The 21,864-nt window shown below is 53.7% G+C and overlaps 1 protein-coding gene and 1 long non-coding RNA gene across 2 annotated transcripts; both read right to left on the bottom strand.

Annotated features, from left to right (window-relative positions):
• Positions 1–286: 286 nt before the first annotated feature.
• On the bottom strand, positions 287–21,227 carry LOC130519808 (heterogeneous nuclear ribonucleoprotein L-like). The gene is given in 15 exon segments (XM_057023395.1): positions 287–3,208; positions 4,361–4,459; positions 4,594–4,651; positions 5,650–5,851; positions 6,390–6,511; positions 6,768–6,988; positions 7,106–7,177; positions 14,526–14,598; positions 15,872–15,968; positions 17,739–17,824; positions 18,007–18,134; positions 18,204–18,313; positions 18,518–18,636; positions 20,881–20,915; positions 20,918–21,227. Coding segments are annotated over 15 exon segments (1,671 nt in total). The 5' UTR covers positions 21,111–21,227; the 3' UTR covers positions 287–3,152.
• LOC130519810 (uncharacterized) lies at positions 7,410–10,334 on the bottom strand. The gene is made up of 3 exons (XR_008948479.1): positions 9,444–10,334; positions 8,186–8,240; positions 7,410–7,515 (listed from the first exon to the last, which is right to left on the bottom strand). It is a non-coding gene; the product is annotated as an uncharacterized LOC130519810 (long non-coding RNA).
• Positions 21,228–21,864: the final 637 nt, after the last annotated feature.

The following is a 21,864-nucleotide window of genomic DNA, read 5'->3' as shown; positions in this document are numbered from 1 at the left end:
AGCAGAAGCCACCAGGAGGCCTCTGATCCTGAGAAGATTCTCCTGGAGGAACGTGGGCTCCTCAGCCTCCATGAGCTGTAGTTTTAAAGGTTCTGTGGGTCACTTGTAGAACCTCATCTCCTTTTCCTCATGGTTTTAACACACAAGTAACAATTATGCTCTTTCTTCTATCAGAGATTTCAAGTATAAAACTTTAGGATCAAAGATCAAAAAATACTTTTCATGCCTTCTTTTGATAGGATTTCCTCCATTAAAAACAGCTCAAAGGGCAAGAATGGTCAGACCGTTCTGAGCAGAGATGATGCTTTTATTGCATTTCAACATTTAAATAATTTCAGTAGATTTGTATGTATGTGTCGCCTGTTACAGGAACATTTCTAGATCTGTCATTAAAGTGTTTGTGAGAGCAGAAATAAAAACAGCAGAACTTGATTCCTCATTTTTCAACATTCCAGACACAAAAATTGAATAAACCTTCAAAACATAGTGAGATTCACCATCTAAATCAGCAGTATTTCACCACCTTTTATTAACGAGGACATTTTAAAGCCTTTTCATAATCCAGGAGTAAGAAGGGAAAAGCTTCTGTCACTGTGCTTCACGACTCCCCGATGCTCTTATGTGCAGATACATATATCCCACATATGCACAAAAGCTTTAAAATCCATTCATTTCTAAAATATATTAGCCAAACATGTATTTCTGTTAAAATATGTGAAGCAAACATCATTTTATAATGTGGCGCTCAAAACCATTATGTATATTTTACACTATATAAAGTAGTGATGCATAAGTTATTTTGTTAAGTATGACATAATTAAATTATGGCTCCTGTCTCTTTCAGAACCAGCTGTAGCTCTGGAGACCAATATCACCAACAAACCAATCCTTCCTGACAGCATTTATGCTGTAAAACATTAAAGCAAAAGGGAGCTTTCAGGGAAAATCCAAGCTACGAAACTTAGCATAAATATATCATTAGTCCCCTTGATCCTACCAAGACCCCCCATTTAGACCTGCATACACCAGAAGGCTGGACTGCTCCTGAAGGCAACATTGAGGCTCTGCAAAGAGACCAATAAGAGGCCTTACAAGCATTAAGCAAACACTAGTGCCAACACAAAGCAAAGGGCTTCAGGCTTGTTGGAGACAGACACACTTCTAGTGAGACGGTCAGATCACTTTTACTAGACGCCCAATAAACACCGATTATAATGAGTATCACGATTAACAGGCTACTGCAAACAGAGCCACAGTTCTAATATCACATCATCACCTGAAAATTCTCATTTTATAAAGAGATTCCGTTTCATTTAAATACAACAGGATTGACCAATGACAGGAAGTGACCGCAGGCAGCCAGCAGAAGGCGGGTGTGGTGAGAAACCCAAAACACAACCTGAACGACTCTTTTAAAGTTCTCCTTTCTGTCAGTTTTCACTTTTATGTGCTTGAGAAAACATCTTTGGTAAATTAATGCCACATATTAGGGTCTGGTGGTAAACTAGGGCAATTAAATCTCATCAAAACCAACACAGTAGGTTATGACTAGTTTATAACTGTCATAGCCGCCAGTTATAAACCAGTCATAGTCTACAGTTATAAACCAGTTATAGCCTACAGTTATAAGCCAGTTATAGTCTACAGTTATAAACCAATTATAGTCTACAGTTATAAAGCAGTTATAGCCTACAGTTATAAGCCAGTTATAGTCTACAGTTATAAACCAATTATAGCCTACAGTTATAAACCAGTTATAGCCTACAGTTATAAACCAGTCATAGCCTACAGTTATAAACCAGTCATAGTCTACAGTTATAAACCAGTCATAGCTTACAGTTATAAACCAGTTATAGTCTACAGTCATAGCCTACAGTTATAAACCAGTTATAGTCTACAGTCATAGCCTACAGTTATAAACCAGTCATAGCTTACAGTTATAAACCAGTCATAGTCTACAGTTATAAACCAGTTATAGTCTACAGTTATAAACCAGTCATAGTCTACAGTTATAAACCAGTCATAGCCTACAGTTATAAACCAGTCATAGCCTACAGTTATAAACCAGTTATAGTCTACAGTTATAAACCAGTTATAGTCTACAGTTATAAACCAGTCATAGGTTATTAGCCAGTAATAGCCACCATGGTCACCATAAGTAATTATAATGTTTCCCCTGTTTGTTACTTTTATTCACAATGGTTGATACAATTTGGATTTAGATTTGGGAAAAAGCACGATAATTAATGAAAAAAGACTGAAATTAGAATAAGTGTTGGCATAAATATTCAGCCCCTTCAGGTCAGGGGTGTGTGTGTGTGTGTGTGTGTGTGTGTGTGTGTGTGTGTGGTGTGTGTGTGTGTGTGTGCGCATGTGTGTGTGTGTGTGTGTGTGTGAGAGAGAACCATTTCTTTTAACTGTTTGGGGTCGTAGCCAGAAAATAAACCTCCTCCAGGTCCTGGGTCTCTGCAGACTGAGTCAGATGATCCTCAGGATATTAGTGAGCATTGGTGGTTCTCCTGTACTCCTACAGGACCTTCTGCTGACCCGACCCCAGAGCCTGCACCATCTGTGGGGCACCTTTACTGGCCCTGTGACCGTTCTTCTAGTCTCGGTTCCAGCCTCAGCCCAGGCCTGCAAAAATGTCCACGTCCTTCAATAACGAGTCTTTAGCATAAATCATGGAGCACTCGTCCTGATCTGGTGTCAGGTCACATGATTCCAATGTGAGAACATAGTCTGAAACCATTTTATTAACTTTGTGTCAGCAATAATGTGGTTTTAATGCGTGGTTTGAAACCCGTGTGATCATATTCCCCTCTGCTCCTGCTAGGATGAGTTATTTGCTGTGTAAAGTACTTTTGCCTTCTTGTCATTTTGCTCTACTTTCATTACCAACACAATGATGAAAAAGATCATCAGGAACAAGCAGCTTCCTGATAATCATCAATGATATGCTTTGATGTCTTTTCATCTCACACAAATGACTAAATCAGAGCGTTGGAATCCACATTAACTACAGATGCACAGTATTTACAGTAGCTTAAACAATAAGGTCAAAACATGAGAAACCTCCAGATGTGACATCACGAATGGCAGATTGTCTCCTACATACGTGTCTCTGGTGACCTGAGGAAGATCTCATCAAAGCACTACAAGTGAGATGAGGTGGAGAAACACAACTTCAGTGTGTACGGGTTGGATCCATCTGAGAGCAGAGAACACAGAAGAAAATAATGGGACAGATGCAGCAGAACCCTCAGGCACTGATGTTCTCCTACCCCTCCAGCTTCTCCAACCTTTTCCAACCCTTCAAACAAACCTCTGAGCTTGTGAGTCCAGCAGCAGAAGCTGGTTCCTGGTTCTTGGCAGAAGAGACACTGAGGTGCATCTAACACACAAAGGCTAAAGCTCCTCTGGAGACCTCTAATTTAAACCTGCTTATAAAACTGCCTCCACACCTGTGTGTGTGTGTGTGTGTGTGTGTGTGTGTGTGTGTGTGTGGTGTGTGTGTGTGTGTGTGTGTGTTGTGTGTGTGTGTGTCTGTCTGTCTGCCGAAAATCTACCAGATCATAAAGATATATAGATTTTATAAAGCTGTGAACTGGTGTGAACAGGTGTGAACAGGCGTGAACAGGTGTGAACAGGCGTGAATAGGCGTGAACAGGTGTGAACTGGTGTGAACTGGTGTGAACAAGTGTGAACAGGTGTGAACAGGTGTGAACAGGTGTGGACAAGTGTGAACAAGTGTGAACAGTGTGAACAGGTGTGAACAGGTGTGGACAAGTGTGAACAGGTGTGAACAGGTGTGTGAACAGGTGTGAACAGGTGTGGACAAGTGTGAACTGGTGTGAACAAGTGTGAACAGGTGTGAACAGGTGTGAACAGGTGTGGACAAGTGTGAACTGGTGTGAACAGGTGTGGACAAGTGTGAACAGGTGTGAACTGGTGTGAAGTGGTGTGGACAAGTGTGAACAGTGTGAACAGGTGTGAACTGGTGTGAACAAGTGTGAATTGGTGTGAACAGGTGTGGACAAGTGTGAACAGGTGTGAACTGGTGTGGACAAGTGTGAACAGGTGTGTGAACAGGTGTGAATCATTGTGAACAGGTGTGAACAGGTGTGAATCGGTGTGAACAGGTGTGAACAGGTGTGAACAGGTGTGAACCGGTGTGGACACGTGTGAACAGGTGTGAACTGGTGTGAACCGGTGTGGACACGTGTGAACAGGTGTGAACCGGTGTGAACTGGTGTGGACAAGTGTGAACAGGTGTGAACAGGTGTGAATCGGTGTGAACAGGTGTGAACAGGTGCGAACTGTTGTGAACAGAGAAGACTGGAGTGTTGCTACTGGAACTTACTGGGTATCCTGATCTGGTAATGGTTGAGCACAGTGAGAACTTCCACAGCTTCAGTCTTACTGTCAAACTCCAACAAGCCAGAGATGGTTTTAGAGGAGGCTGAGAGATAAAAGGGAATTTAGGAGAGGAAGAAAGATGAAAGCACAGGACAGGCGACAGATCAACACATCCACTGTCTACGTCTGCAGATGGAAACCATCATCAGAAAGAATCGGATATTAATCTTCACTTACGTTTAGCATCAAACATCTTGAATTTGACAAATCCAGGCACGTCGTGCTCCGTGCACAGCTGAAAAACAACAGCAGATATATCACCATCGTTTCAGCAGGTCAGGAAGTGGACGCGTGGACTGGTGTCCACATCTGCTCCTCCTACAGCAGCACCGGCTCCTAAGGCCAACCCTAACCCTAACCCCTGCTCCTAAGGCCAACCCTAACCCTAACCCTAACCCTAACCCCTGCCCCTAAGGCCAACCCTAACCTAACCCCTGCCCCTAAGGCCAACCCTAACCCTAACCCTAACCCCTGCCCCTAAGGCCAACCTAACCCCTGCCCCTAAGGCCAACCCTAACCCTAACCCTAACCCCTGCTCCTAAGGCCAACCCTAACCCTAACCCTAACCCCTGCCCCTAAGGCCAACCCTAACCCTAACCCTAACCCCTGCCCCTAAGGCCAACCCTAACCCCTGCCCCTAAGGCCAACCCTAACCCTAACCCTAACCCCTGCTCCTAAGGCCAACCCTAACCCCTGCCCCTAAGGCCAACCCTACCCCTGCCCCTAAGGCCAACCCTAACCCTAACCCTAACCCCTACTCCTAAGGCCAACCCTAACCCTAACCTAACCCCCTGCTCCTAAGGCCAACCCTAACCCCTGCTCCTAAGGCCAACCCAAACCCCTGCTCCTAAGGCCAACCCAACCCTAACCCTAACCTAACCCTAACCCCTGCCCCTAGGCCAACCCTAACCCTAACCCCTGCCCCTAAGGCCAACCCTAACCCTAACCCTAGCCCCTGCTCCTAAGGCCAACCCTAACCCTAACCCTAACCCCTGCCCCTAAGGCCAAGCCTAACCCTAACCCTAGCCCCTGCTCCTAAGGCCAACCCTAACCCCTGCCCCTAAGGCCAACCCTAACCCTAACCCTAGCCCCTGCTCCTAAGGCCAACCCTAACCCCTACTCCTAAGGCCAACCCTAACCCTAACCCTAGCCCCTGCCCCTAAGGCCAAGCCTAGCCCCACCAGTCCTGAAGTGCCACCACCGTATGAGCATTAATAAGTGAAAGGTAGCCACCCTGAGTAACTGCTCCTGTGATATGCACGGAGGAACGTTGTAGTAGTGCAGCACGGCCGATGGAGGCTGGATTATGTTCTTGGAGGCCTGGCCAGCACTGCTGAAGCGGTTGTTCCTGGTCATGGCGAAGTCCTTATAGCTACTGCTTCCATCGTCCAGCTCGAACACCTGACTGGGAATGACTGCATGCTGCTTGGAGACGCTGGACACAAGAAAAGCCAATAAAAGCTGTCGGTTCTACGGTCCCAACCTCTCAAGCTCCCCCTGAGATCAGCTTAGAGCTGCCACTTCTCACTCAACATTGAGAAAAGACTAATATTACCTGAATTAAGTGATTAAAGTAACTCTCAGTTCATAAAGCTGCCGCCCAACAAGCTCAGGCTGTTGCCCCGGAAACAGTCTTCTACCCTTCTCCTGCAAGCAGCCTGGCTCTGGCCGCTGCCTACAGCCCCCCATCACCAGACCTGAGGCCATGCTGAGACCGTGTCTAAATGTGAGCTGTCTGTTCATGTCTGGGGACGGAGGCATCTGCTCACAGGAGACCATGCAGCTGGCCTCGCTGGGGGCGGGACACCTGTGGAACACCTGTGTCACTGTGGAACACCTCCGTCATGCCGTCTGTCTCTGTCCAGGGTCTGAACGAGGGTACGAGATCCAGACTCATGTCAGGGGTGGTGTATCGAGCTGACCTGAAGCGTGTGTGTGTGTGTGTGTGTTGTGTGTGTGTGTGTGTGTCCTACCACACGTTGAGCCTCTTGCCGAACACCTTGATGCTGTTCAGGTGTGTGATGGCTCTGTCCACAGCGTACTCGTCTCCCATCTCCACCAGCGCCGTACCAGGAACGCTCTTCATAAACTTCACCTGCCAACACGGGAAAGCAGCCCAGTTAATGTCGCTGTACAGGTTTACGTGAGAAAGGCGGACCCCTGACCCCTGACCCCTGACCCCTGACGTAGCCCTGACCGTCACCAGGTCTGAACACTCAAATAGTCATAACAAAGTGAGGACATTTTGGTAGTAGAATGTGGACACACACACACACACACACACACACACACACACACACACACACACACACCACACACACACACACACACACACACACACACACAGTTACCTTCTCAATGTTTCCATAAAGGCAGAAGAGGTTGAAGATGCGGGTGCAGTTCATCTTGGATGGATGGAGGCCACTCACCATGGCAACGGAGCTGGGTATGTGTCCAGAGTAAGAATAGGACGAAGACTGGGGCAGAGGGTAGGACACCATGTCGGGAACGTCCAAGGAGGCCAGCTTGTACCTGGTGTTACTGGGCAGAGGCAGCAGGGGGCAGGGTGGACCTGGGGCAGCGCACAGTTGAAGACAGTGGTCAGGAATCAGGGAGACACTCATCAAAAGCAACAATCTGGACAAGCTTGAGGGTCCTAATGAACCCACATCCTGAAGGCCCATCTCACCGTATCCGTTTTCACTGTAGGACGATGGATGTTCTCCCAGAATGGCTTGTCTTTGCCTCCCTTTACCACGGTCTGAACACACACACAGGGACAGGGACAGGGACAGGGACAGGGACAGGGACAGGGACAGGGACAGGGACAGGGACAGGTCTTAGGTAACTGTGGTCTGCAGCGGTTCGATGCTGAAGACTGGACCTGGTGACAGAGCAGCCAGAGCACCTCCAGGCAGGAGCTCCAGGCAGGAGCCTGCAGGCAGGAGCCTCCAGGCAGGAGCTCCAGGCAGGAGCCTCCAGGCAGAGCACCTCCAGGCAGGAGCTCCTGCCTGGAGGTGCTCTGGCTGCTCCGTGTTCCCTCTGAGATGATGTAGCTGGATGTTTGTGTGGGTGTTCCCTGTTTCTCTGGTCAGAACACTGTAAAAAATGATAGTTTGGATTCCAAAGTGTTTTTGTCCAACAAACAAACCATCAAATCAAAGACAATCATAAAAAACTCTCCTGTCATGGAGTTTCTCTTCCAAACAGGTTTTCATCTATCTGTTAGCTTGGTTAGCATCACTTTAGAGACGTGTGTGATCAATACAATAAAACAGACACTTCCATGATGGCGTTCTCCCGAAGAGCTGAAGAAGCTGTTGCCGTGGTTACGTCTCCAGCGACCAACGCTGCTGCTCTTTCCTCCAACCTCCTCTCCTGCTTTAAGAACCCTTTTACAAGTTTTGGACCTTCACGTTTGCCACACGAGCAGCTTCTTCAGCTCTTCTGACAGCAGATTTCTCTCAAATTACAGAAAATATGGGAGGCCTCAAAACTGAGACTCTCCTTCAGCATGGCAACGTGCACGTGACGTGCACGTTATGATCCATAATGGAGTTGTTCTTCCTTTCAAATGAGTCAAAGAAACGCTACAGTCCACCAGCAGAGCATGAAGAGAGGAAGCTAACGATGAGGAAATGACTAGCAAACCATTGGACTGTGACAATCGGTGGTTTTACAAACCACTTTATCAAAAAAAAAACCTACATTGTAGAATTAGTGGTGGGGATGGAGGTGGTGGAGTGTCAGGAGATATGAGACACAGTACCTGTGGCGCATCAACCTTTGCCTTTTGTTCTCCTTCAGCACGTAAGAACATCAACCTGCATTACATCACCATCATAACAGTGAAACATTACCATCACATCAACACACAGCACAGCGCGCCCGTCCACAGGCGGCTCACGGCGCCGTTCAGCCTGTGGCCCGTCCACAGGCGGCTCACGGCGCCGTTCAGCCTGTGGCCCGTCCACAGGCGGCACACGGCGCCCTGCAGCCTGTGGCCCGTCCACAGGCGGCACACGGCGCCCTGCAGCCTGTGGCCCGTCCACAGGCGGCACACGGCGCCCTGCAGCCTGTGGCCCGTCCACAGGCGGCTCACGGCGCCCTGCAGCCTGTGGCCCGTCCACAGGCGGCTCACGGCGCCGTTCAGCCTGTGGCCCGTCCACAGGCGGCTCACGGCGCCGTTCAGCCTGTGGCCGTCCACAGGCGGCACACGGCGCCCTGCAGCCTGTGGCCCGTCCACAGGCGGCACACGGCGCCGTTCAGCTGTGGCCCGTCCACAGGCGGCACACGGCGCCCTGCAGCCTGTGGCCCGTCCACAGGCGGCACACGGCGCCCTGCAGCCTGTGGCCCGTCCACAGGCGGCTCACGGCGCCCTGCAGCCTGTGGCCCGTCCACAGGCGGCTCACGGCGCCGTTCAGCCTGTGGCCGTCCACAGGCGGCACACGGCCCCGTTCAGCCTGTGGCCCGTCCACAGGCGGCACACGGCGCCCTTCAGCCTGTGGCCCGTCCACAGGCGGCTCACGGTGCTGCTGCCCACCGGAGACACGCTGACGCCACACAGCAGCAGCTTGTGGAGGCCAGAGCGCAGCAATGCTGCTCTGCAGCGCCACGGCTTCAGCCAACAAACTGGAGGTGTAGAGCAGCAGCGTGCCTCCAGTCAGACCAGTACAGGCTGCAGACCACTTCACATCAGAGGTTGGAACCAGCTCAGCGGGTCCCCTTAGGAACCATCACAAGTGTTAACCTGCACACGAGCAGGACCTGCTGCAGGACCTGCTGCAGGACCTGCTGCCGGACCTGCTGCAGGACCTGCTGCAGGACCTGCTGCTGGACCTGCTGCTGGACCTGCTGCAGGAACCACTGATGTCCTCTGACAGAGGAGGGTCAAAAGAATCCCGAACCCTTAACATGCTGGAACATGTATGAGATATATGACATAAATGAGAATTACAGTATTGGCCCGAATATAAGACGGTGTTTTCTGCTTTGAAATAAGACTGAAAAAGTGGGGGTCGTCTTACATTCGGGGTCTAGACGTCAGACCCATTCCCAACGCTAGATGGCGCCAGATAGCTTTAAAGCGAATGCTGAACTTAACTCCCCAGGCCAAAGCGAACCCCTGTCACGAAGAAGAAAAATAAAAAAGAGAAAAGAGAAGAAAATAGAAGAGATAACAGTTTTTTCAAACTTGAGTCTTGAAAAAGAGGGGGACGTCTCATAATCAGGTCGTCTTATATCCGGGCCCATACGGTCCATCACAAAACAATTCAACATCTCATCAATAGTTCATCATGACTGAGTTTGGAAAAAAACATTCCCGAAAACGATGTGTGTGTGTGTGTGTGTGTGTATGTATGTGTGTGTGTATGTGTGTGTAGGTCTATGTGTGTGTGTGTGTGTGTATGTATGAATGTGTGTATGTGTGTGTAGGTCTCTGTGTGTGTGTGTGTGTGTGTGTGTGTGTAGGTCTATGTGTGTGTGTGTGTGTGTGTAGATCTATGTGTGTGTGTGTGTGTGTGTAGGTCTATGTGTGTGTGTTGTGTGTGTCGATCTATGTGTGTGTGTGTGTGTGTGTGTGTGTAGGTCTGTGTGTGTGTGTGCGTGTGTAGGTCTATGTGTGTGTGTGTGTGTAGGTGTATGTGTGTGTGTGTGTGTAGGTCTATGTGTGTGTGTGTGTGTGGTGTGTGTAGGTCTTGGTGTGTGTGTGTAGGTCTATGTGTGTGTGTGTAGGTCCTATGTGTGTTGGTGTGTGTGTGTAGGTCTATGTGTGTGTGTGTAGGTCTATGTGTGTGTGTGTGTGTATGTGTATGTGTGTGTAGGTCTATGTTGTGTGTGTGTAGGTCTGTGTGTGTGTGTGCGTGTGTAGGTCTATGTGTGCGTGTGTAGGTCTATGTGTGTGTGTGTGTAGGTCTATGTGTTGTGTGTGTGTGTGTGTGTGTGTGTGTGTAGGTCTTGTGTGTGGTGTTGTGCGTGTGTAGGTCTATGTGTGTGTGTTGTTTGTGTATGGTTGTATGTTTTTGTAGGTGTCTGTGTGTGTGGTTTTTGTTTATGTCTATTTGTGTGGTGTTTTGTTGTGTGTGTATTCGTGTGGTGTGTGTGTGTCGTGTGTAGGTTCGATGTGTGTGTGTGTGGTGTGTAGGTTTATGTGTGTGTATGTGTATGCGTGTGTCTATGTGTGTGTTGTGTGTGTTGTGTTCTATTTTCTGATGTGTGTGTGTGTGTCTATTGGTGTTGTGTGTGTGTCTGTTCTATTTGTGTGTTTGTGTTCTGGTTTTGTGTGTGTGGTGTGTTGTAGGTCTATGTTGTGTGTGGTGTGTGTGTTTGTGGGTAGTCGGTGTGTTTGTGTTTTGTGTGTAGGTCTAGGTGTGTGTGTGTGTTGTAGGTGTATTGTGTGTAGGTCTTTGTGTGTGTGTGTGTGTGTAGGTTCTATGTTGTGTTTGTAGGTCTATGTGTGTGTGTTTTTTAGGTCTATGTGTGTTGTGTGTGTTTAGTTCTGTGTTGTGTTTTGTGTGTGTGTGTAGGTCTATGTGTGTGTGTGTGTGTAGGTCTATGTGTGTGTGTGATATTGTGGGCAACAATCACAGATGAAAGCAGACCTGACAGCAGGAGCCCTGCAGGTTTTGACGTCTGGTCCACCAGATTAAAGGTCCACATGCTCCCAATCAGAACCTTTGATCCAAGGCAGCAGGAGGCAGAAGGTGCCCCAGCAGGAGGCAGAAGGTGCCCCAGCAGGAGGCAGAGGTGCCCCCAGCAGGAGCAGAAGGTGCCCCAGCAGCAGGATGCTCCTCTGGTGGACTGTGTGGACCAGACCTCAACCTGCAAGACTCCTTCAACTGTGAGTCAGTGGGACTGGAGAAGATGTGAGTGGGGTCCTGCAGGCGGGGGGGCTGGGGCTCCTGGGCATGTTGAAGAAGCAGCTGCATGGTGGTCAGAGGTGCCGCTCTCCTCCTCTCTGTGCTGCACGGGGTGAAGATGGAAGAGAGCTGCTGTGCATGGTCAGCCTGCGGTCCACGGCTCTGCGCTACTGTCTCTGTCCCTCAGTGTTTCCCAGGTGCAGGGCCATGAGGCCCATGGGGCCCATGGGGCCATGAGGCCATGAGCCCATGAGCCATGAGGCCATGAGCCCCATGGGGCCATGAGGCCCATGGGGCCCATGGGGCCATGAGGCCATGAGGCCCATGAGGCCATGAGGCCATGAGGCCATGAGCCCCATGGGGCCATGAGGCCCATGGGGCCCATGAGGCCCATGAGGCCCGTGAGGCCATGAGGCCCATGAGGCCCGTGAGGCCATGAGGCCATGAGGCCCATGGGGCCATGGGGCCCACGGGGCCCATGAGGCCCACGGGGGCCATGGGGCCCACGGGGCCCATGAGGCCCATGGGGCCATGAGGCCCATGGGGCCATGGGGCCCACGGGGGCCATGAGGCCATGGGGCCATGAGGCCCATGGGGCCCATGAGGCCATGAGGCCATGAGGCCGTGACACCGTGCGTGGTAGAGGAGACTGAAGATGCTGAAGCAGGAGTGCGAGAGTCTTGGTGGGAGAGAGGTCTGCAGTCCAGGCTGTTCACCAGCGCTGATTGATGGCAGTATGTGCTGCGCTGTTTCCCCAGATGTGTCTGATGCTGCGTCAACAGTAGCAGCAGCAGTAGCAGCAGCAGCAGCAACAGTAGCAGCAGCAGTAGCAGCAGTAGTAGCAGCAGCAGCAGCAGCAGCAGTAGCAGCAGTAGCAGTAGCAGCAGCATAGTAGCAGTAGCAGCAGTAGCAGCAGTAGCAGCAGCAGTAGCAGCAGCAGCAGCACAGTAGTAGCAGCAGTAGCAGCAGTAGCAGCAGCAGTAGCAGCAGCAGTAGTGCAGCAGCAGCAACAGTAGTAGCAGCAGTAGCAGCATAGCAGCAGCAGTAGCAGCAGCAGTAGCAGCAGTAGTAGCAGCAGCAGCAGCAGCAGTAGCAGCAGTAGCAGCAGTAGCGCAGCAGTAAGCAGCACAGCAGTAGCAGTATCAGTAGCAGTAGCAGCAGTAGCAGCAGCAGTAGCAGCAGCAACAGTATAGTAGCAGCAGTAGCAGCAGTAGCAGCAGCAGCAGCAGCAGCACAGCACCAGTAGCAGCAGTAGTCAGCAGCAGCAGCAGTAGTAGTAGCAGCAGCAGCAGCAGCAGCAGTAGCAGCAGTAGCAGTAGTATAGCAGCAGTAGCAGCAGCAGTAGCAGCAGCATAGTAGCAGTAGCAGCAGTAGCAGCAGCAGTAGCAGCAGCAAGCATAGCAGCAGTAGCAGCAGCAGTAGCAGCAGCAGTAGCAGCAGTAGCAGCAACAGTAGCATCAGCAGCACAGTAGCAGCAGCAGCAGTAGCAGCAGCAGCAGCAGTAGTAGCAGTAGCGCAGTAGCAGCAACAGTAGCAGTAGCAACAGCAGCAGCAGTAGTAGCAGCAGTAGTAGCAGCAACAGTAGCAGCAGCAACAGTAGCAGCAGTAGCAGCAACAGTAGCAGTAGCAGCAGCAGTAGTAGCAGTAGCAGCAGTAGTAGTAGCAGCAGCACAACAGTAGCAGCACAACAGTAGCAGCAGTAGTAGCAGCAGTAGCAGTAGCAGCAGCAGTAGTAGCAGCAACAGTAGCAGCAGTAGTAGTAGCAGCAGCAGCAACAGTAGCAGCAGCAACAGTACCGTAGCAGCAGCAGCAACAGTAGCAGTAGCAGCAACAGCAACAGTAGCAACAGTAGCAACAGTAGCAGCAGCAGCAGTAACAGTAGTAGTACCGGTACTACTACTGCTGCTGCTGCTACTGTTGGTGCTGCTACTGCTACTGTTGCTGCTGCTGCTACGGCTACTGTTGCTGCTGCTACTGTTGCTGCTGCTGCTACTACTACTGCTGCTACTGCTACTACTGCTGCTGCTACTGCTACTGTTGGTGCTGCTACTGCTGCTCTGCTACGGCTACTGTTACTGCTGCTACTGTTGCTGCTGCTGCTACGGCTACTGTTTGCTGCTGCTACTGTTTGCTGCTGCTACTACTACTGCTGCTACTGCTACTACTGCTGCTGCTACTGCTACTGTTGCTGCTGCTACTGTTGCTGCTGCTGCTGCTACTGCTACTGCTGCTACTGCTGTTGCTGCTGCTACTGTTGCTACTGCTACTGCTGCTACTGCTGCTACTACTGTTGCTGCTGCTGCTGCTATTGTTGCTGCTGCTGCTGCTACTACTGCTGCTACTGCTTGCTGCTGCTGCTACTGCTACTGCTGCTACTACTGTTGCTGCTGCTACTGTTGCTACTACTGCTGCTACTACTGCTGCTACTGTTGCTGCTGCTGCTACTGCTACTGCTGCTCTGCTGCTACTGTTGCTGCTGCTGTCTACTGTTGCTGCTGCTGCTGCTACTGCTGCTGCTGCTGCTGCTACTGCTGCTACTGTTGGTGCTGCTACTGCTACTGTTGCTGCTGCTGCTGCTACTGTTGCTGCTACTGCTGCTACTACTGCTGCTACTGCTGCTGCTGCTGCTGCTGCTACTGCTGCTACTGCTGCTACTACTGTTGCTACTGCTGCTGCTACTGCTGCTGCTACTACTGTTTCTGCTGCTGCTGCTACTACTGCTGCTGCTGCTACTGCTGCTGCTGCTACTACTGTTGCTGCTGCTGCTGCTGCTACTACTGCTACTACTACTGCTGCTACTGCTGCTGCTGCTGCTGCTGCTGCTACTGCTGCTGCTACTACTGTTGCTGCTGCTACTGCTGCTGCTGCTGCTACTACTGTTGCTGCTGCTACTGCTGCTGCTGCTGCTGCTGCTGCTACTACTGCTGCTGCTACGGCTACTGTTACTGCTGCTACTGCTGCTGCTGCTGTCCTCCCAGGCTACTCAGACCTGGTTATAGAGCTACACCCACTAGCTGCATGCTGCTCTGCTGTTAGGTTGGGGTTGTGTTGGTGGGGGAATCAGATTGTGGTCACATGATCACATGAATGTGAGCGTTTCACTCACCACCTGCTAATCTCACCTGTTGCTACGTGTGAGCAGCCCGTAGCCGGAGGAGCAACATTATTAGCTATCACTGCAGAACTGACCCCACGTCAGCTTCTGTTGGGTTCTTAGTGGTGTAGAAGAGAGGAACGGAGATGTCCTACCTCGTCTGACCAGGTACGGTTTAGTGTAGTCCCAACTCTCGTTGTCGTTCTTGATCACATTCAGGCGTGTGGGCTGTAGGAACACAGGCAGCATCGGTCAGACTGGGCCCAGTGGATTCTGGGCTCCATGCCGGTTCTGGGCCTGTCGGGCCGCTACCGCCACGTTTTAATGGCATGTTCAGCAACTGTTAGCGGACCAAGGAAGATGTTGGCGATGGTGCCGATTCTGGAGGGACCTGGGCCTTTGCTAGGGGCCGGGGGCCAGGACGGGGGCCAGGGGCCGGGGGCCAGGGACTAGGGGCCAGGGCCCAGGGACTGGGGGCCAGGAGCCAGGGGCCAGGACTGGGGACCAGGGGCCGGGGCCCAGGGACTGGGGGCCAGGGGCCAGGGCCCAGGGACTGGGGCCAGGGGCCAGGGACTGGGGGCCGGCCCAGGGACTGAGGGCCGGGGGCCAGGGGCCAGGGGCCAGGGACTGGGGGCCAGGGGCCAGGGACTGGGGGCCGGAGCCCAGGGACTGAGGGCCGGGGGCCAGGGGCTGAGGGCCGGGGGCTAGGGGCCCGGGCCCAGGGACTGGAGGGGTTTGACAGCGTGAAGTTGCCTCTAGAGTCAAGAGTGCTGTGGTGTCGTCCTCACCACCTTCACCCCCGTCTATCATGATCCGATACCAAAGCTCTGTCCAGGTACAGGTGCCCCCCCGACCAGAAGGGAGCTGCTGGGTTCCAACAGGTCGTGTTAATGGGGCTGAGGGACACCTCGTTAGAGCCTGTCCTGAAGCCAGGACAGAGAACGCCGGCGCTCCGGGCCCCAGCAGGAGGTGCCGGAGATCTGGGTTTGAGGATGGGGCCGGAGAGAAATAAAGATGTGCTAAAGGTCTCTCTGCCTGCCAGCACCTGCAGGGGTTCTGTGGGCCTGCGGTGGTTCTGTGGGCCTGCGGTGGTTCTGTGGGCCTGCAGGGGTTCTGTGGGCCTGCGGTGGTTCTGTGGGCCTGCGGTGGTTCTGGGGCCTGCAGGGGTTCTGTGGGCCTGCGGTGGTTCTGTGGGCCTGCAGTGGTTCTGTGGGCCTGCAGGGTTTCTGTGGCCCTGCGGTGGTTCTGTGGCCCTGCGGTGGTTCTGTGGGCCTGCGGTGGTTCTGTGGGCCTGCAGGGGTTCTGTGGGCCTGCGGTGGTTCTGTGGGCCTGCGGTGGTTCTGTGGGCCTGCAGGGGTTCTGTGGCCCTGCGGTGGTTCTGTGGGCCTGCGGTGGTTCTGTGGGCCTGCGTGGTTCTGTGGGCCTGCGGTGGTTCTGTGGGCCTGCGGTGGTTCTGTGGGCCTGCAGGGGTTCTGTGGGCCTGCGGTGGTTCTGGACTCACCCTGGCGTACTCAATCTTCAGGGTGCAGCAGCCAGCATAGATGTCGGCTCCATTCAGGGCAGCTTTGGCCTTCTGAGCACAATGAACAGACTCAAACCTGCAGAGACCAGAGTCAAGGAAACCACCTCCTCCACCTCTGACACCTCCTCCCCTCCTCCTTCACCTCCCCCCTCCCCACAGCTCCCTCCACCTCCCACCTCCCTCCATCTTCCCCCAGCTCCCTCCACCTCCCCCCAGCTTCCTCACCTCCCCCCACCTCCCTCCAGCTCCCTCCACCTCCCTAGAGCGCTCCCTCCACCTTCCTCCACCTCTGACACCTCCTCCATCCTCCTCCAGCTCCCTCCAGCTCCCTCCACCTCCCTCCACCTTCCCCACCTCTGACACACTCCTCCATCCTCCTCCAGACCTCCAGCTCCCTCCACCTCCCCCACCTCCCTCAGCTCCTCCCCACCTCCCTCCACCTCCCCCCAGCTCCCTCCAGCTCCCTCCACCTCCCTCCACCTCCCCCACACCTCCTCCACCTCCCTCCACCGCCTCCACCTCCTCCAGCTCCCCCCACTCTCTCCACCTCCCCCCAGCTCCCTACAGCTCCCTCAGTCCCTCCACACACCCACCACCCTCCCTCCTCCCCCAAGCTCCCTCCACCCTTTTCCCCACACATTCCCCCCACCTCCCCACACCTCCCTCCGCCAGCCACCTCCCCCCCTCACCTCCTTCCACCTCCACCAACCTCCCTCCAGCTCCCTCCTCCTCAACCTCCCCCCCACCTCCCTCCACTCCCCCACCTCCCTCCACCTCCCCCCACCTTCCTCAGCTTCCTCCACCTCCCCCCCCTCCTCCTCCCCCCAAAACCTCCCTCCACCTCCCCCCACCTCCTCCACCTCTCCAGCTCCCTCCACCTCCCCAGCCCTCCACCTTCCTCCACATCCCCCACTCCCTCCACCTCCCTCCACCTCCCTCCACCTCCTCCAGCTCCCCCCAGCTCCCTCCACCTTCCTCCACCTCCCTCCACCTCCCCCCACCTCCCTCCACCTCCTCCAGCTCCCCCCAGCTCCCCCCAGCTCCCTCCACCTCCCCCCAGCTCCCTCCACCTCCCTCCACTCCTCCAGCTCCCCCCACCTCCTCCAGCTCCCTCCTCCTCCACTCCCCCAACTTCCCTCCTCCCTCCACCTCCCCCCACCTCCTCCAGCCCCTCCTCCTCCACCTCCCCCACCTCCCTCCACCTCCCTCCACCTCCCCCCACCTTCCTCCAGCTTCCTCCACCTCCCCCAACTCCCTCCACCTCCCCCCACCTCCCTCCACCTCATCCAGCTCCCTCCAGCTCCCCCCAGCTCCCTCCACCTCCCCCCAGCTCCCTCCACCTCCCTCCACCTTCCTCCACCTCCTCCAACTCCTCCAGCTCCACCCACTCCCTCCAGCTCCCTCCTCCTCCACCTCCCCCCACCTCCCCCCACATCCCTCCACCTCCCCCCACCTTCCTCCAGCTTCCTCCACCTTTCCACCTCCTCCACCTCCCTCCTCCCCCCACCTCCCTCCACCTCCCCCCACCTCCCCCACCTCCCTCCAGCTCCCTCCTCCCTCCACCTCTCTCCACTTCCTCCCAGCTTCCTCCACCTTCCTCCACCTCCCCCCACCTCCCTCCACCTCACCCCACCTCCCTCCACCCCCCAACCTCCCTCCACCCTCCACCACCCTCAAACTCCCTCCACTTCCTCCACCTCCCTCCACCTTCCTCCACCATCCTCCACCTTCCTCCACCTTCCTCCAGCTTCCCCCACCTCCCTCCACCTTCCTCCAGCTCCTTCCAGCTCCCCCCACCTCCCTCCTCCCCCCACCTCCCTCCGCCCTCACACACAGGTCAGGATACTCCACCATTGCCTGGATTCCGTTCCGTTTAAAGATGACGATCCTCAGGACGTTCCCGATGGGGTTGCACACGGTGTAGAGAACATCCTGGAGCAAAGGGATCAAACCAAATCATAAATTACAACAACAACAACTTAGTTTTGTGGGAGACTAAAAGTGACCCGTTAAACTCCAGAGAGTCCGGTACGGGTGCTAGCGTAGCAGTGGGAGGCTGACAGCATGTGGTTTGTCATCAACATATGCATATCAACGAGTGTTGCCATGGTTACCGTGGTTATTGGATAGAGGGGGTTCTGTATGGACAGGAGGAGGACCTTGTTTCCACTGTTGGGGTTGTCAGCGTTGGTGGGCCTGGTGATCCTCTTGGATGTCGAGTAATTAAAGTACGCTTGCTGGCCTGGTGAACAGATGAACACACGCACGTTGGTGTGTGCACGTACAGACGACAGACTCCTCAAGGTGGTACCTGCGATGTAAACGGGCTCCTTGGCTCCACAGGAGACGCAGCGATCAGCACTCTGGAGCTCCGAGAACTCGACCAGGGCCTGTCGCTTGAAGGGCATCATCATCACATAACTAAGAAGACACCAACGGAAGCATTCAGGGCTGGAACATCAGCTCAGGTACAGAGGAACCATTGCTGTGGTTCCACCTCAGTGAGGTCACTAGAAACGGCTTCACTTCTTCAGTCAGACGTTCGTGGACCAGGGTCCCGACACAGAAATGAGAGCTCATATAAGAGCTTCAGACAAGGGGTCCGACGGGCGGACGCAGTCTCACCATATGGGTCCAAACTTCTCCAGAGCATCTATCAGGTCTGCCTCCACCACAGCCTCACAGAGACCTCGGACGTGCACCACGGGGCTGGGAGAGATCCGGTGGGAGTCTCCATCATTGTCCTGCAACACACACAAAGGTCTCTCACACACCGCTGTCACAGTCACATCGAACGCCGGGGTTTCCTCAGGAATGAAACCGCCAATGACACCAACGCCGTCTGTTTACCGTCGGCAACTTAAATCGACCTGAGGGTAAAAGAACAACCGGATGGGAGGTTCTTCAGGTCCAACAGCTGTGAACCCCTCGCTCACAGTAGTCAGAGCCTTGCTGGAAAACCCTCACATTATCCAGATGGAAACCACAGACCCACACCCAGCCTTCCTTTTACCTCCATGGTTCTGGAGAAGGTGCTGGAGAAGGTGCTATGAAGGCAGAGGTAACAGAACAGTCAGACAAACTTTAGGTTGCTCTTAAAGACAGACAGTCTGACCACCTCAGACCTCCTTGTTCTCCTTCCTTCAGACCAAACTGAGGTGATTGTGATCAGATCAGATGTTCTCCTGACTGCAGGATCATCTCTGTAGTTTGTCTGGGAGGAATGTTGGAGTGACCCCCGACCTGGATCTGACCTTGAACCCTCATTTCATAGGTCTCCAGGAGCACCTTTTTAAAGCGTGTACCATCACTCTTTGGTCCTGGTAGGAGGAGCTTTTGGTGAGCTGTTACATCTACGACAATGCGTTGGCGGAGAAACGCGTGTGAGCTTGTTTCTGATGCCGTTCCCCGAGTCCAAATATGGCGTGAGGCCACAGCAGCAGCACGTGCGAGAAGGTAGCCCTCGTGCAACAGCTCGCAGCTAGTAGCATTGGGTTTTGTATATTTATGGTTCCAAAGTCTCAATCCAAACGTCAGACAGGAAACGTTTTTAGGTTTAAACTGCTTAGACAGGAAGTGAGACTGGAGCAGAGTCGGCGTGACGTTGGGTGACTTAAACGGTGAGTCGACCACAAGGCTGCGAAGCTGCAGAGGCTTCAACAAACAGCTGGCGAAACACGTTGAGGAGAGATAACGTTAGTAGGCCAAAGCTAGTCCGGCTGTAACAACCAAGTCAGGCTGCCAAGTTCCTGGTGCAGGAACTTCAAGGTCGACATCAGTGACACTGAGGGCTTCGTTAGTGGAGGACGAGCTCACGCTTAAATGTGTCAAGAATTGGAGAAGGTTCCTCACGTGTGTCAGGCTGAAACCTCTCAGGTTTCCACTGTTAGGTTAGGGTTAGTTGGTGACCTGGGTATGAAGGTGGTGACCTGGGTATGAGGTTGGTGACCTGGGTATGAAGGTGGTGACCTGGGTATGATGCTGGTGACCTGGGTATGAAGGTGGTGACCTGGGTATGAAGGTGGTGACCTGGCTATGAAGGTGGTGACCTGGGTATGAGGTTGGTGACCTGGGTATGAAGGTGGTGACCTGGGTATGATGCTGGTGACCTGGGTATGATGTTGGTGACCTGGCTATGATGCTGGTGACTGGGTATGAGGTTGGTGACCTGGGTATGAAGGTGGTGACCTGGGTATGAAGGTGGTGACCTGGGTATGATGCTGGTGACCTGGGTATGATGTTGGTGACCTGGGTATGATGTTGGTGACCTGGGTATGAAGGTGGTGACCTGGGTATGAGGTTGGTGACCTGGGTATGAGGTTGGTGACCTGGGTATGAAGGTGGTGACCTGGGTATGAAGGTGGTGACCGGGTATGAAGGTGGTGACCTGGCTATGATGTGGTGACCTGGCTATGATGTTGGTGACCTGGCTATGATGCTGGTGACCTGGGTATGAAGGTGGTGACCTGGGTATGAAGGTGGTGACCTGGGTATGATGCTGGTGACCTGGGTATGAAGGTGGTGACCTGGGTATGAAGGTGGTGACCTGGCTATGAGGAGTTGAGGCTTCTGGAAACACACAAACCTGTTGGAGAGCAGCTAAGGGGGTGACCACAGACTCAAAGAAGGGACGGTGCAGCACCCCACCTGCGACTAAGAATGAGGAACTAGGAACTAGGAACTAGGAACTAACCTCAGAGCACCTACAGACGCACCTTCAGCTCATAAGGAGCAAAGTTTCTTTATATTCACTCACAATATACGGAAAAGTGCCCAGTCATCACTCTGAGTTCCTTCTGCAGGCTGGAATTGAGCAAGTGAAAACACCCAGCAACCCTCTGTAGGAGGAAGCTGCAATACCTGCACGCAACAGACGCGCGCGCGCGCGCGCACGCGCCAGACAACTTCGACGTAAGCCTTATTCGGAGACATGAATACAGAAATGCGCGGATGCTGCTGGGAGGTAACCTGATGGACACCCTCCTTACCTTGCGCCCTCCGCGGTACTGGCTGCCGGTCCACGGGCCCGGTGGTCCACGGCTGGTTCTCCCTCTCCAGGAAGCGACCCGGAGTCCGAGTCCTCCCCCTCCTCCAGCTCATCCTCCCCCTCCTCCCTTTCTTCCGTCTGCCGGACCGCTGTTTTCAGCCTCTTGGACGGTCTCCGGTACTCCTCCTCGTCCTCACCGTCGCTGTGCGGAGGTGCTGCGGCCGCCGACATGCTTCAGCCTGCGGGGATGAGGTCTGCGCTGCTGAGCCACTGACGAAGCGTCCGCGTCCGTCTGTCTGTCCGTCGGTTTATGCGACAACACAGATTTTCTGTGGAGGTGTGACATGTCCCGCCCCTGCTGCTCGCTGATTGGCTCGTGCGGGTCTGCGCCTGCCAGAGGCGACCTGTGATTGGTCGAGTGGACGCACTAACAGACGCGCTGCTGAGGAGCTGGAAGGATGGAGGAGGAGGAGGAGGAGGAGGAGAAGGGTGATGAGGAGGAGAAAGGTGATGAGGAGGAGAAAGGTGATGAGGAGGGTGATGAGGAGAAGCAGGGTGAGGAGGAGGAGAAGGGTGATGAGGAGGAGGAGGGTGATGAGGAGAAGCAGGGGTGAGGAGGAGGAGAAGGGTGATGAGGAGGAGAAAGGTGATGAGGAGGGTTGATGAGGAGAAGCAGGGTGAGGAGGAGGAGAAGGGTGATGAGGAGGAGAAGGGTGTGATGAGGAGGAGGAGGTGATGAGGAGAAGGAGGATGAGGAGGAGAGGAGAAGGGTGATGAGGAGGAGGAGGGTGATGAGGAGGAGGAGGAGGATGAGGAGGAGGATGAGGAGGAGGAGGAGGAGAGGAGAAAGAGGAGGAGGAGGAGGAGGAGAGGATGATGAGGAGGAGGAGGATGAGGAGGAGAGGAGGAGGAGGAGAAGAGTGATGAAGAGGAGGATGAGGAGAGGAGAAGGGTGATGATGAGGAGGAGGAGGAAGGTGATGATG

This window comes from Takifugu flavidus, unplaced genomic scaffold (assembly GCF_003711565.1).
Source record: "Takifugu flavidus isolate HTHZ2018 unplaced genomic scaffold, ASM371156v2 ctg212, whole genome shotgun sequence".
Lineage (NCBI taxonomy): Eukaryota > Metazoa > Chordata > Actinopteri > Tetraodontiformes > Tetraodontidae > Takifugu > Takifugu flavidus.
The sequence above is the reverse complement of the archived record's forward strand: the minus strand, read 5'-3'. Positions and strand labels throughout refer to the sequence as shown.